Genomic DNA, 15,172 nt, shown 5'->3' with positions numbered 1-15,172 from the left:
TTACGTGCTACATAATAAGCCAATCAAAATTGGTGATTTGAATAGGTCTTTCTTGAATATGAATGATCAATACTCCATGCAGTCTGACAGAGGAGACCTCACCAGTACCTGTACAATGGCATTAAACTTTCCAGGTATCTTCTGGAAATATTTTATCTGATATGCCCTGTGACATGAGGTGGACCTGGTGATCTTAGATCCTTTCCATCTCTATATTCTGTGATTCTACAAGTAGGGGCAGAGTGTATGCAAGACCACTCTCTAAGTTCAGGTCTTGTTTGGATAACAAATCTGTCTCTCTCTTTTTTTTTTTTCCCCCTTCCAGAAAAACCTAATTATTTTGTCAAAGAACTTTCAGATTTAAAAGTCAATGAGAGTGGAACTGCAGTTTTTATGTGCCAGAGTGAGAAAGCTGCATCCTCTGTGGTCTGGAGGAAAGGCATAGCTGAGCTCAGGGCCAGCAAGAAATACGAGATCACACAGAAAGGACAAGTCCTGCAGCTGACCATCAATAACTTGGAGAAAAGTGACAGTGACACTTACACCTGTGACATCGGTGATGCCCAGTCCAGAGCCAAGCTAATCGTGCAAGGTATGCGTGTGAGGAATATGATTGTACATCCTGTTTCTCCACCAGGAAACACCACGTGCATAGGCAGATCTATTTCTCCACATATGGGTAGCAGATCTACAGATTTCTGGCTCTGTCTCACTCATGATGTACATGCACTGCACAAGACGTGGACAAAAATACAGCAACACGGAGCTGGACATGCAGAGCAATTTGTCGATTTGAAGCAATTACATCTGGAGTACTTTGGGTATGATTTAAACCCCCAAATGCTGATGTGAGGAGAGGCTGGTGTTCCCGTGTGAACATACGATGGATATGATTCAGAGTGCCTGCTATTAGATAAGGGAAAAATTGTTCTGCATCCGGGCTTTTCTCCATATCCCTTGATGCCTCTTTCCAGTAGTGGTTTCTAAGAGGGGATGGGTGAATGAGTGGTCCAGGGATCTTTAAGTGCTTAATGTTCCTCCAATGAGTTACACCCTCCAGCTGAAGAGTACAACCAAGGCAGCTTTCGTTTGATGCTACAGGCAGTAATGAGCTGTGGTGGCCAATGCCAACAGCAGGGCAGTGTTTAAGAGGAAGGTGTGAGGTCTGGTTGTTGCTGCTCCTCACAGTTCCCTCACTGGAGCCCCAACTGGGAGAAACTCTTCAGCTGAAATAGATGAAGCAATGAGGAGTATAGGAGGAATGACTCAAGAATAGTCACATGGAGATGCAGTGGCAGTGTCCACTTATTTATTATTATAGTTAGTTATTAAAGACTAGGGGGTAAAGCCAGACTCCTCCCTCTGATCATCTTCCAGAGCAGCAGAGAAGTGTGCTTAATCCCCTTCATGGCCTCAGGATCTGAGCTACCTGAATTCACTGTGAGGTTTCCAACACCAACTTTTCTGAGTGAAAAAATATTTCTCTGTCACAAAGCTCAAGAAAAAAGTAAAAATTCCCTGTACTGGTTTTGTAAATAGGAGCAAGATAAGATGTATCTTTGTATACGGTGATAACTTTATTTTATTTATTTGTTTAGATAGGTGTATATCTATCTATAGCTGTACAGACAGGTTTTCAGGTCTGTTGTTTTGTTTCCTTTTACTAAAGCTGCAGTCAGACACTCTCTCCACTTCCCACTGTGTTTATGGTTGGGCTAAGCTCAAAGGAGGTGAGGACTGGGTGGTCCTATCCCATAGAAAGCAAGTTATATTTGCTCTATAAAAACAGGGGGGTTATCATGGGGAGGGATCATCTGCTTAGTGATGTCTAGAGCCCAGTGATGCTGTCAGAGCTGCATCCTTTCAGCCTTTCCAGGTGGTTCCATTAGGAGAAACTTTATAAGACTGGATTTGCATTGTACTTGCTACTTGTTCTGCTATATGTGTTCTCATGCTTTGAAGTTGTTGTCAGCCTATTTTGATGTGTGTCCTGTGTATATTATCTTCCTGTGAACAGTTTTTGTGTTCAATAACAGGGGAATTGTGTTTCAGTCTTCTGTATCATGAACATGTTTGTTTCTTGAAATACTCACTTGGGAAATCTTGGAGTTTTCCACATCGATTTTCATGCTAGAAACTGAAGATTGCAGTAATTGATGTATCTATGTTCCTTTCAGGCCAGAAAGTGCTAATAACAGAAGACCTGGAGGATGTCTCTGTGTTAGAAGGAGAATCTGCCATGTTCAAATGCAGAATCTCTCCTGTAGACTATAGCAAGGTGCAGTGGTTTTTGGATAAAACCCCACTCCATACCAATGAACTTAATGAGATCCAGTCTCAGCCTGGTGGATATCACTTGCTAACGTTGAAAAAACTCTCGCTGAAGGACTCGGGGGTTATTACATTTGAAGCTGGTGATAAGAAAACCTCTGCCAGTTTGGTGGTTAAAGGTAATTCAATCATAAAAACTGCAGGAGAGGAAAAAATGTGTAGAAATAATTAGGGGTTAATGTGGGTAGGTGAAAAAAAGAACAACAATGCTACAAATATGGCCTCATCATATGTATATCTGTATATGTTCAATAACAGCATTACCTATATAATGAAGGTAGGGCTGGGGAATTAACATTATGTAATCCTGGACAACTCTCTGTGTTTATTGCACCTTAGATGGGAATGTTATAGTGTAGTGGTGGGACATTGGATTCCTTGTTCAGTTTTCCTTGAGCCGAGCTGATAAGGTGATGATAAATGAGGAGAAATCAATTAGTTCAAGGAAAAAAATAAAAGCGCAACCAATGAGTTTTTTATATAGTTTTCATTGCTTGAAAGACCACGTTACTTGTGTTTGCTGCTATCCATTGTTGATAATGAATTGTTTTCTCTGGAAAAGTTAAACTGAGTTAACTGCAGTGTTAGTTTACTTCTGTAACGAGGGAATAAAATGAACGCCAGACAGCCCAAGAGTGCAAGCTTAGAGAGGTGTTTTCTTACTGGAAACATAAATATTTCTCATTGCCCAGAGAAGTAAAACACACAGTGTCCACTGTGTCAGATCACATTCTCATTCTTTTCAGAAACGCCATGTTTCTTGCAAAGAACTTTTTTCTTAAATTTGAAAATTTGCCCAAATTTTGCCATGCTACAGAAATACAACTAGACTTTTTCTGAAGGCAAATGAAAGGTCTTCATTTGCAAAAGGCTGATTCCCTTTAGTAACACTAATATGTGATGCTATGGTACCAAAACCAGGTTTTGGTCTCCTGATTGATTGGATTTTTATGGATTAAAAAGCATAAAGCTAGAGAGGATAAGATCTACCTTGGCCAATTCAGCTATTGGAATCTAGCTTAGGCTACTTCTATAAGCTGTGCAGAAGGACAAGCACTTCCAGAGAGCAGTTCATCATCTCTGTCCTAATGACCTGTTTTGGAAGTGAACCTCTGGTCTCTGGAGGTGCCTGTCATCTTCCAGCTGTTATAAAGACACCCTACATGACCAGTCTGAGCTCCCTGCCTGGGTTTTAGCTGACTCGTACCGATGAGATGAGACCTGCTCTCGATGACTGGCTTTGAGAAACCTGTATTGCACCTCACTTCGTGCAGAATTAACTTTTCCATATTCAGTTAGAAGGTTCAGACTAATCAGCTCACGTGTAAAAGTGCTTAGGAAAATTGTGTCTCCATCTTGTTTGTATTTAGTGAGATGTGAGAGAGTTCTTATTTATGTTCTTCAACCGGCACATTTTCTTCTCATTTTCTCCCAGGTGGTGTTAGGTATTTACTAAACAACATTTTACGGCATTACTGCTGCCTTCCTGAGGGCTTTATAGTCACAAACACCAAGCTATTTGTTACTAACCTTGACCTGTAATTTTGATACAAGTAATCTTGTATGTAATGGAAAGGTGTCTCTGCCCGTGGCAGGGGGGTTGGATCTAGATGATCTTTAAGGTCCCTTCCAACCCAAACCATTCGATGATTCTATGATAAATCTCACAGATTACTTGTGATCTGAAAATCCACACCTCTTCTGAAACGTCTCAGATGGTTTTTATGTGATTCTAGAGAAGCCCTGCATCTTCACAGAGGAGCTGGTTGATACTGAAGTCACTGAGGGAGAGGATGTGATCCTTCACTGTGAAACCTCCAAATCAGACAGCCCTGTAAAGTGGTGCAAAGATGGGAAGAGCCTTAGGAATTCTTCAAAGTATAACATCAGCCGGTCGGGATTTGAAGCCAAGCTTGTCATTCACAGGGCAGAAGAAAGAGACAGTGGCAGATATGAGTGTGAGGCTGGAGCAGCTAAAAGTAGTGCGGTTATTACTGTCAAGGGTAAGAACATTTGGAGGGATGGGTTGGGTCCTAACTCATCATCTAACACCAAGGTCAGAATAATAAATTGAAATGATAAAACCATGAAACTGTACTGAAAAGGAACCTCATGTCTTTGCACCACAGTGCAGGAGAGGTTCTCATCAAGTCATCCTGAACAGCACCCAGAGAGGTGACAGAATGTGAAATAGGAAAGTCTTTCATTTTACCTGAAAGTTAAGTGCTCTCTGAGCAGAGAGCAATGGGTCAGTAGAGAATAGTGGGCATCTCTATAGAAGATCCACCCAGCCTAAGGGGAAATCCAGAGAAAGGATGAATCACCTTCTGAAGCTGTCTCCACTGATGGCTCTCTCCAAGGAGGGAGCTCATACACCCACATTTGTCTGGGTAATTGGTTTAGGCAGCCAAATTTATTGAGAGTAGTGCATCCAAAGTTTTTATTCCAAAGATCATGATCAGGCGTGAGGTGCTATCTGAAGGTTGTTGTTTGAGCTGAAGCAAAAGTTCTCTCCTTAGATATGTGAGACTTTAAAGTGCTTCCTTGAGCACATTGGGTAAGCACCACGTACATTAGGTAAGCATTGGGTATGAGCTGTATCAGAACCAGGCTCACCTGCTACCTGCATTATAATTGCTCCAGCCTGTCTTGAGTCACTGCTCCAGCCAGAGGTTGAGGAGGAGCTTGCTTCCTGTGAGCAAAATTGCTCATTCACATGGGCAGGGTCAAGCAGATACAGGGAGGCTGTTGATGGCACAGGCTGGGTTTAGCCTGACCAGTGGATATCCTGCATGCAGCTGCTCTTAACTTGCTCTGGAGGGGCTGATCAGAAGCTGCACCCAGATTAGAGAAATCAGTGTGAACAAAAAGCGTTTGAGTGGCTGGAATAGTCAACCTGAACCTCAGAGTATGAAGAGGGCAGGCAAGATGCTCACGGTATTTATCTAGAACACCAAGAAACAAGCCAGCTTAAGGCTGAGATCTGCTGTGCAAGGAAAAAGAAGACCTTGATGATGTAACAAAGAAGAGGTGATGGTTAATAGTCCAGATTTGCTATGGTGTCTTTCATTAGTACTAGGATGCTTTCCCGATACCTGTTACACAAAAACAGGGTTATCAAACATTGGAACAGGCTGCCCAGGGAAGTGGTGGAGTCACCATCCCTGGAGGGATTTAAAAGAGGTGTAGATGTGGTACTTAGGGACATGGTTCAGTGGCAGTAACCTTGGCAGTGCCAGGTTAATGGTTGGACTTGATCTTAAAGGTCCTTTCCAACCAAGACGATTCTATGATTCTAAGAAAGAAAGATCTATGTTGACTTTAGTAGGACCTGGATCTCACCCATGATGAAGAGGAATTTTTCTGTTAGAAAAAAAAAAAACACACATTCATAACGAGTGTTAAACAACAGTTCATTTTTTCCCTTCCCAAAGAAGGATGTGGATGGATGTGGGATTTAAACACATGGGTTCAGATCACTAGTAGATGTGAAGGAGTCAAGTCATAAGGATCCCTACAACAAATTACACTGTTGTAGCTTTCCTCTGTCTATCGGGGTCACATCAGAACAGCAGAATGCAAAACTAGCAAAAATTAAAAAGTTATTAGCCATGTGACACTGAGTGTCCCAAACTAGAGGTAAAAGGGGAACAGAAGAATAGGCTGTAGTTTTTCAAACCCACAGGACAACTGCATCACGAATCAGTAGCTGACTTGCATATTCATAAGACAGCAGAAGCCAGGAGGAAATTGGGTTTTTTTTCCGTGATCTGAGGGGAAAACACTTCAGTTGAGGTTTTTTTCCCAGTAAGTGCCTTCCCTACCCTAGCTGACCTTAATGCCTTGAATCCCAGGCCGTGGCAGAGCCTGCACAGGAATCTCCACAGGGACCTTTTCACATAGAGCTGTGCTTTCCTCTCTGTATGTGCTCTGTGCTGTTTTTAAGTCTGTATTCATGTTGGATAAAAACATGTTGTGGGGGTTTTTGTAATGAGAAATCAATACTGCTGGTAATGACAGAAGTGCTTTGCCATTTCTTTGTGTCCTCTGTGTTATGTGCAAGTTGACCTCAGTAAAGTTTTATGTTTTTTGTGGCAGTGGTTCAGCTCTGACCACCCTTCTGCAGCACTCTGTGTCATTAATAGCAGGGCAGCATCTGCCACTAATGTTAATAATGACAACAGTAATAGTTGCAATGTCTTCAACAGTAGAGATAGTGGTTAAAAGGAAAAAAAGCACATGGTCTCAAATATTTTTTGCTGTTGTAGAGTGCTAGCAGCCAGATGTGAGCTGTAAGAATCTGTTTACTGTTTGCTAGTGCTTTTCCATTCCTGTAGTTTTCATCTGCATAAGGAAGTCTGAAACAAAAAGGGAAAAGTAATTTCCAATCTAGGGTGTTTCCTTAAACATTTGTAATATTCTTTTTCAGAAATACCAGTTCTTTTTAAGCGAGAGCTCCAAAATGAAGAAGTTAAAGAAGGCAAACAAGTCAAGTTGACCTGTGAGCTCAGCAAACCTGGTACCCCAGTGAAATGGATGAAAGGAGACACTGTCCTCTATGCCAGTGAGAAGTATGAATTTAAGCAGCGTGGTACGGTGGCAGAGCTCATTATTCGAGATGTCAAATCGATAGACTCTGGGGACTATACCTGCAGCACTGGGGAACTGAAGACCACTGCTCGGGTGAAAGTGAACGGTAGGCAGAGTTAGATACATTGCCACGCTTTCCTAATGCCTTGCTTAATAGATCTTCTATTAAAAAAAACCACATAGCACTTCTTTTTTTTGTGGCACCTACAAATTCATACATAAAATTTAAAGCTAATATTGCATACCTGTAAGCACCTGTACATATTTCATTCATGTAATCTCCCATTAAGCATCTGGGATTTTAAATCTTTAACTTCCCACTAGGCAAAAAATAAATAAGTGAAGAGGGTTCATTTTCTATACCCTCCATGCCATAGTTCTTGACCTATCAGCTATTTTACATAGCTCTAATTAAGACTGGAGTTAGAGATGGAGACCAGGAGCATTGGAGCACAAGAACATGAAAACGTAAATCCAGTCCCTGGCAAATTGCAGGTGGCCATCTGATTAGTGTTTAGACCCCCAAACTCACCAGAGCATCCTTTTTAAAGGCTCTCAGATGCCATCTGCACTCCCCAATGCCATTAAACAAATAAAATACCTTTAGTAGTATAGCAAAAGTAGTATGTGCCGGAGCAGAAAGCAGGAGAGCTACAGGGCATGAAAACTGTCTCAGAGCCCTGCAGCAAGGGAATTCATCAGGTGAGGATACCCAGAGGGCTCTGAAAGGGTTCTTATTAAAGATGAGAGAAACTCCTCCATACTCCTAAGAATCCACAGTGAGATGATAATATCTGGGGGAGAGATTTCTTCCCACTCCCAAGCAGAATCACTTTGATGCCACACAGCCAAGGAGGCTCTAGGGCTGCTCTGCTCATTTGGAAAAGAACTGGTTTTAAGAGGTGACAGCTGTCATGGGGCACTTGTTGTACAGCAGGTCAGGAGGGCACGTCCTGATCCCTGGTTCTGTGTTCTAGCTCTGCCTGTCCTTTTCAAACAAGCCCTGGAGAACACAGAGATGGAAGAGGGGAAATCTGTCTCCTTGCGCTGTGAACTCACAAAAGCTGATGCCACGGTGGTGTGGAAGAAGGGAGAAGCCACGCTCCAGGCAAGTGCCAAATATGAAATGAAGCAGAAGGGGACAGTGGCAGAGCTGGTGATTCATAATGCAGAGCCAGAAGATGCGGGAAGATACACCTGTGACACTGGAGACCAGCAGACCACAGCCCGAGTCAAAATCCATGGTAGGAATAAGACACCTGCTTGTGACCATTTGTTGTTGTTCTTGCCATGGTCCTGCGAGCTCCCACACACTTATAGTGAGCATTCCAAAAAAGAAAAGAGATCAGTACGAACAAAAGACAGGTCTGGCTGGGTCCATTATGTTCTCTATTTTCTAGGACAATGACTTAATGCTAAAACATAGCAATCAAATGATAATGATAATGAAATATCTTTCCTTGCCTCTGACATAACTGTTCTGCTTTCTGCCCTGGACACAGGCGCTCGTCTGAGCTCTAATCTGGGAGGTAAGGAGGGCCTCGGGTACATGTTTTGTTAGAGAACATGCAGATCTTTTCTGTACTTGCTCAGCAAGTTTTTCACGTGTCTGTGACCAACAGCATTTGGGCAGCAGAAGGGTAATTACGTTGATATTCTAATTATTGGGAAATAATTGTTTTGTTTTTATTTCCTCCCAAACCCATGGTGTGCTTTTGTAAATGCAAGTAGAGTCCTGGACATGCAGGTATGTCAGAGCTTACCAGCTGTGCCAAGAAAATTTGTTTTGGCTTTAAGTCCCGTATGAGGTCACCAGTTGGTAATGATGGTCCTGAAGTAAAACGAGAACGCTTCATTCCTCAGCCGTCTCCACTCTCATCAAAGAAGAGCTGAAGAGCGTGGAAGCTGTGGAAGGTGGGACCGCCACCCTGCGATGCCAGCTGAGCAAAGAGGCCCCCGTGGAGTGGAGGAAGGGGCACACTCTTCTCCGGCCGAGTCACAAGTACAGGATGAGGCAGGAGGGCACGCTGGCTGAGCTGCTGATCCACGATCTGGACCGAAAGGATGCTGGAGACTATACATGTGTAGTGGGGAACCAAAAAACCACAGCAGCCTTATCAGTGAATGGTAAAAAGTCAGCAATAACCCATGAAACTCTGGAATGTTTTTGTCTCTCTCTTCCTTCCTCCTCTCCGTACATTCCCTCACAACACCTTCCTTTATGTCCTGCTTCTACTTTGTTCATCCTTCTGCTTTTTCATGTTGCCGTGTCACTCCTTTCCTCAATCTCCATCCACGATCAGCTTTCATTATGCCCAGCGTTTTGTGTGTGTGTTGTATTGTCTTCTCACCTTTCCTCAAGTGAAGGGTGCTCACGTGCACATTTGTTCTCCTGAGTTAGTATGGAAATATAAGATTCCTTGGGATTTTTCTAAGGAGGGTTCATCACTTTTAATGATGAGGATGAGTTTGTAATTTGTATGAACGATCCCAATCAAGATCACACATACTTTGATTCCCAGAGATCAATTTACTAGAGATTTTTTTTTTTATCAGCCACAAAAAAAAAGCAGGACATGTTTAAGGGTAAGGGTGTTGGAATAAGGCTCAGGTAGTCATACGATAAATCACGATTCAGACTCTGACCAGAGGTGCTGGGCAGGGCATTGGGTTGCAATCCCTTTTCATTCTGCATCTCCCAGAGCTGCCAGTCCATTTCAAAAAGGAGCTGAAGAACGAGGAAGCCACCGAGAGCGGGACGGCCACGCTGCAGTGCGAGCTGAGCCAGGCGGTGGGCTCGGTTGAGTGGAGGAAGGACGGGAAGGTGCTGATGCCAAACAGCAAATACAAAATGAGACGGGAAGGGCGTTTTGCTGAGCTGGTAATCCAGGACCTAGACATGACGGATGCTGGGAGCTACACCTGTGTGTGTGGAGACCAGAAGACAACAGCTGCTTTGAGAGTGAATGGTAACCCTTCTACCCATGTTTCTCATTAAGCCCCAAACTTAGCATATTTGGCAGCAGTTGCTGGTCATCCAAAGCTTGGTCAGCGAGATTTCTTAGAGGTTTCGTCTTCTCAGCTCTGTGGTGCCAAAGTCACCCTATGAGAGAATATTCCCTCCTTGTATTTATTTTTTTGCTTTGAAACAGCACAGCTATGTTGTATATTATTTTCTCTAATGTATTTCTCTCTACTTTAGGAGGTTTTATCCTGCTTTCAACTGTATCCACCTAGTAGTAGTGCATTTTTGGTTAAATGTGTACCCAGCAGCCCAGTAACTCACAGCAGAGTCCAGTTCATTTCGATCTAGTGCTGATTCCTTCTCTGTTGGTATTGCATCCTTCAGCCTTGCCTATCCTCTTCCAAGAAGAATTGTTGAACAAGGAAGCTACAGAGGGGGAGGCGGTCACTTTGCACTGTAAACTGAGCAAATCGGCCCTGGTCGAGTGGAGAAAGGGGAATAAGGTCCTCAAGCCAAGTGAAAAATACAAAATAGAGCAGGAAGGTCCCTTTGTGGAGCTGATGATCCGGGATTTGGATTTGGCAGATGCTGGTGATTACAGCTGTGTGTGTGGAGATCAACAGACTACGGCTGCTTTGACAGTAAATGGTAAAAAGAAATTCTCAGCACGTGCCCCAAGTAAACCTGTATAATACCAAACTCTCTTCTTCTTTTTCACCTATTTCATCTAGTCCCTGTATACTTTCCATCCTCCCCCCTGCTGATTAATTTTTCTATCCTGTTTTCCTGCTCTCTCTCTCTCCTTTCGCCTGATGCCCTCTTGATGTGCTATTTGTCTTCCTAGGTGCAATGTTTGAATGACAAGTGGAATGCAGGTCCCCAACTCAACACAATCTCCTAGTCCAGTATAACTGCTTGCTGAAAAGTTTTCCCATAGGGATTGACCTACAAGTGGGAATAATATTTACTTTTTGTAACTTAGACTTGTTGCTCCTAAGAGGAACAAGTTTTCATCAATGTGTGATGGTACACAAGGACTATCTTAATGAAAAATAACCTTTTTATGCTCCTGCTATTTCCAGCCCTTTTTAACCAATTTTGGCTTAACTCTTCCAAAGCATACACTTTATCTCTGCAGAAAGCTGACAGCATATTTGTAACTGCTCTGTTTTAAGTGGCTCTATTTATAAAAATACAGGCAGTGCAATGAATCAGGCATTTCTGTAGAATTACTGTTTTTCTCAAAGGAAACAAAATGCTTTGGGTCTCATTGAAATATGGCCTCTAATATTGCCCCTTTGATTTTAAGTTGTATAAAGTAAAGGACAGATGTCTTGTCAACTGAGTTTGCAGATAGGCAGACTTACTTTTAAAGCAAGTTTTAAAGTGTGAGGACAAAAAAATGAAAAATCAGACTGAAATATCTTTTGAAATGTTAGAGATTGGAAAAAAATCCTGGAGTATGAGGAAGGTCATAGAATCATAGAATTGTTTTGGTTGGAAAGGACCTTTAAGATCATCAACTCCAACCGTTAACCCAGCACTGCCAAGCCCACCACTAACCCATGTCCCTCAGCACCACATCTACACGGCTTTTAAATCCCTCCAGGGATGGGGACTCCACCACTGCCCTGGGCAGCCTGTTCCAATGCTTGAGAACCCCTTTGGTGAAGAAATTGTTCCTGATATCCAGTCTAAACCTCCCCTGGCTCAACTTGAGGCTGTTTCTTCTCATCCTATCATTTGTTACTTGGGAGGAGAGACCAACACCCTCCTTGCTACAACCTACTTTCAGGCAGTTGTAGAGAGCAATCAGGGAGCTGTAGAGAGGTCTTGTGGCTTCAGTGACATACAGGTTCAGGGAGATAATAGAGTGAGTAGATCATGGGTCAGGCTTTCTCAGCTTTGATGCCATGTCTGTATTGCATTTACTCTGCAGTCCTGCCTGCTCTTTTCACCAAAGAACTGACAGATGAAGAAGCCACAGAAGGTAAAAGTGTCTCTCTGCACTGTGCGCTGAACAAGGCTGCTGCTAGCGTGGAGTGGAAGAAGGGATTCAAGACCCTCAAATCAAGCGACAAGTATAAAATGAAACGTGAAGGTGTCGTTGCTGAGCTTATAATCCAAAATCTAGACACGACAGATGCTGGAAATTATTCCTGTGTGTGCGGAGACCAGCAGACTATGGCAGTTTTAACAGTTCATGGTAAACCATACAAAACAAGACACATACTAAAAGTAACTATCCTGTTTTCTCTGTTCATTTGGACAGATACCTGGTTACCCCACTGTCTCCTTCCTTCTGCCAGACCCTTATCCACAGCTCACTCATGCCAATGAAGTGCTCCCACTGGCATCAGTGCAGCAGGGGTGCATGGCACAAGAGGGGTGTCAGTGTGCAAGCTCGGAGAAACATATAGGCAACCTGGATTGCCACTACTGTTTTAGTTATTTTGCTTTTCCCCTTGAAAGTTCCTTTATTAGACTCCCCATTATGCTTAAGCCCAATAAAATGGGTTGCCTTGAAGGGACTATGACTTAGAGATTTTAAGGTTTCATGAAGTTCCCAAAGGTTAGGTTATTCCCTGGAATCTTATTCCCATACCCCATTCCCAGGACAACAAGGTGGTTTTATATGTACAGGTCAGTTGTTGTTGCATTCAGTTACTCTTCTGTGTAAAGCAAGCCCAAACCTTCTAAGGAACGACCATTCTCAGGGAGAACTTTGATTTTTACTGCAACTGACACGTTTGAAAGGATATGTCAGTTCTGGTGAAAATGCTTGTTTTCCCACCATGTATTGAAATGAACAATTTCATTTCAAACTGACATTTAGAATGAAACTCCAGTGTTTCATTTTTTTAATGGCCAATGTCTTTTCACTTGCTTAAGTGTGTGAAAACATAGCAAGCATCCTCCCACCATGGTTTAAAAAGTCGTATAAGAAAACCAATTTTTTTCAGAAATTTCAAATTAGTATTTATTCTTTTTGCTTGAAATTTCACAGGAAAAAAATGGGTTTTCTAATTCTGTCTGTAGTGATTTCTGACTCTGAGTAAAATATCTCTATGGATTACTGCAAGCATTGAATCCTTTCTTGGTGATATTTCTTTCCTCATAGTCATTCATGGAGGTTATTGAGAATCTATGTTCTTGTATTGATAAATCAGTTAAAGATGAGAGAGAAAAGGAAAATTAAACACCCCTGTTTAATTTTAACTCTTTGGAGCATTGCATCTCACTGCTCATGTTGCTGTCCTTCAGCTTTGCCTGCATTTTTCAAAGAAGGGCTGAAGAACAGAGAAGCCACAGATGGTGCAACAGCCACTCTGCACTGCGAGCTGAGCAAGGTCGGTGTCCCGGTGGAGTGGAGAAAAGGGGACAAGACACTCAAACCGAGTGATAAGTATAGGATGAGACAAGAAGATACCGCTGCAGAGCTGTTGATCCGAGATCTGGAGGTAGAAGATACAGGAGAATATACCTGTGTGTGTGGAGATCAGAAGACCTCAGCTGTCTTGACAGTCCATGGTAAAAAAGCCGTTCTCCATTATGATAGCAGTATCTCGGGGAGATCCCTTTTCTCTGAGAGCTCTATTTCCCACTTGCTTTGATGTTTTGATTCTGCAGCATTTTCTTGCTTTGCTGGCTGTTTCATCTCATCTCCTGCTGTCTGGCAGTTTGAAACTGGTAGTTTTGTAGCAAAGTAAAGAAGAGTAGTGAGAATTTCTCATCTTAGTCTTCACGTTTTAAAAGTGAAAAAGGAACCTGTATGTAAGTCCAAAAGCGAGCAGACCTCCAGCAGGAAGCTTGTTCTCAGAGGGTTTGTCCTTGTGTCCCACTGATGCCAGTGGGTTTCAGTGCTTAACTTGAAAGAATGATCTTTAAAAACGCTGAGCTCAGTTAGGGAGGGGTTTTCACATTCAGGAATGAATGACTGTCCTCCTCCTTTGTGGGACTGTGATATGTTCTGCTGAGGAAATGGTACTTTCCAAAAAAACCCCAAACCATTATTCTGGAGGTCCTGATTTAGTGAGGAAGGAGACAGGTTTTATTCCCATGGTGTCATGGTGAATAGCAACAAGCTTTGGTTGCCCCTCCAGCAGAGGCAGTTCATATATAGTTACAATATATGAAAAAATAGTTTTTATTTGAGATATATCTTGAGGATAAGATGCTTCTAAGGACAGGGGCAAAACTGTGGAGGCATCTCTCTTCTCTCAGATTTTCTGCACGCTTTTACTTCCTCTTCTTTGTCCCAGCTGGAGGTTCCTCCCCTCCTCTGAGCTGGCAATTTCTTCCCTTTGCAAATTGCTTCTTTTTTACTTTGGTGGCACACCACAAGGCAACTTACTGAATATTGCTAGAAAAAACTCTGTATTTCTGATATTAGAGCCATTATGTCCTTGGAAATTATGGCTTAAAGGTGCACCTGAAGTTATACTACTAATTTTTTTTCTGAACAAGAAAGATAAACTATGGCATCAGGAAAGGTAGAGATCTCCAGCTAGCAGTGCCATCATCTGGGGCAATGACTTTCAATCAAAAGTCAGGTCATTAACATTCAAAGTAGAGGATTTCAGCTGAAATAGGTAGAGAGGACTACTGGAATCAGCTAGGAAATGATGAGCATGCTGCATAAGTCAGCATTAGAGGCAGGTCATGGTGGCGATTATCCCTGTGAGATCCTCCAGTAGTGTTCTGACGGATGCAGTTTTCAAGACTATAGGATTTATTTTCCTGTAATAGTGCAGGGCTGGCCTCAGGACCTAGTCCTAATTTTCTCAAGGTCTGGTTAATGGTTTTGATGTCCTCTCTGTTTATATTACGTCCCATAGCTTTGCCTGCACTGTTCAAAAAAGAACTTGTCCATGTGGAAGCCACAGAAAACGGGACGGCTGTTCTGCAGTGTGAGCTAACTAAACCCACTCCGGTGGAGTGGAGGAAAGGGCAAGAGGTGCTCAAGCCTAGTGAGAAGTACAAAATGAGACTGAAGGATACCATTGCTGAGCTGACAATCCACAGCCTGAAGGAGCAAGATGCGGGAGATTACACATGCGTGTGCGGAGACAAGACAACTACTGCATCCCTGACGGTGCATGGTAAAATATTTAAGTTTAATAGGGATTTTCTGCTTTGTCATCTGTGATCTCATGCAGGATCACAAATTGGTCTTGATCCCATCTATTATTTTAAATGGTTATGACAACTGTATCAACCACTGGGAATATCTTTTACTGAAAGTCCTCTTAGGACTGGGAAATAACACCATACAGTCTTTTCTGT

At 42.6% G+C, this 15,172-nt stretch overlaps 1 protein-coding gene across 21 annotated transcripts in view; it reads left to right on the top strand.

Moving 5' to 3' along the window:
- The window catches only part of OBSCN (obscurin, cytoskeletal calmodulin and titin-interacting RhoGEF), a 200,480-nt gene that overhangs the window by 72,223 nt on the left and 113,085 nt on the right, over window positions 1–15,172 (top strand). For 17 of the 21 annotated variants that reach the window (XM_068405371.1, XM_068405372.1, XM_068405382.1 and 14 more), the window contains 11 exons: window positions 326–592; window positions 2,178–2,450; window positions 4,068–4,334; window positions 6,761–7,027; window positions 7,899–8,165; window positions 8,785–9,048; window positions 9,624–9,890; window positions 10,271–10,534; window positions 11,826–12,092; window positions 13,151–13,417; window positions 14,725–14,988. In XM_068405371.1, coding sequence (XP_068261472.1) covers window positions 326–592; window positions 2,178–2,450; window positions 4,068–4,334; window positions 6,761–7,027; window positions 7,899–8,165; window positions 8,785–9,048; window positions 9,624–9,890; window positions 10,271–10,534; window positions 11,826–12,092; window positions 13,151–13,417; window positions 14,725–14,988 — 2,934 coding nt within the window. The remainder of the gene's footprint in view (window positions 1–325; window positions 593–2,177; window positions 2,451–4,067; window positions 4,335–6,760; window positions 7,028–7,898; window positions 8,166–8,784; window positions 9,049–9,623; window positions 9,891–10,270; window positions 10,535–11,825; window positions 12,093–13,150; window positions 13,418–14,724; window positions 14,989–15,172) is intronic. The other 4 variants (XM_068405370.1, XM_068405380.1, XM_068405375.1 and 1 more) reach the window with 3 other exon arrangements.

This window comes from Nyctibius grandis, chromosome 7 (genome assembly GCF_013368605.1).
Source record: "Nyctibius grandis isolate bNycGra1 chromosome 7, bNycGra1.pri, whole genome shotgun sequence".
In the NCBI taxonomy this organism is placed as follows: domain Eukaryota; kingdom Metazoa; phylum Chordata; class Aves; order Nyctibiiformes; family Nyctibiidae; genus Nyctibius; species Nyctibius grandis.
This window is presented reverse-complemented; position numbering and strand designations above follow the sequence as displayed.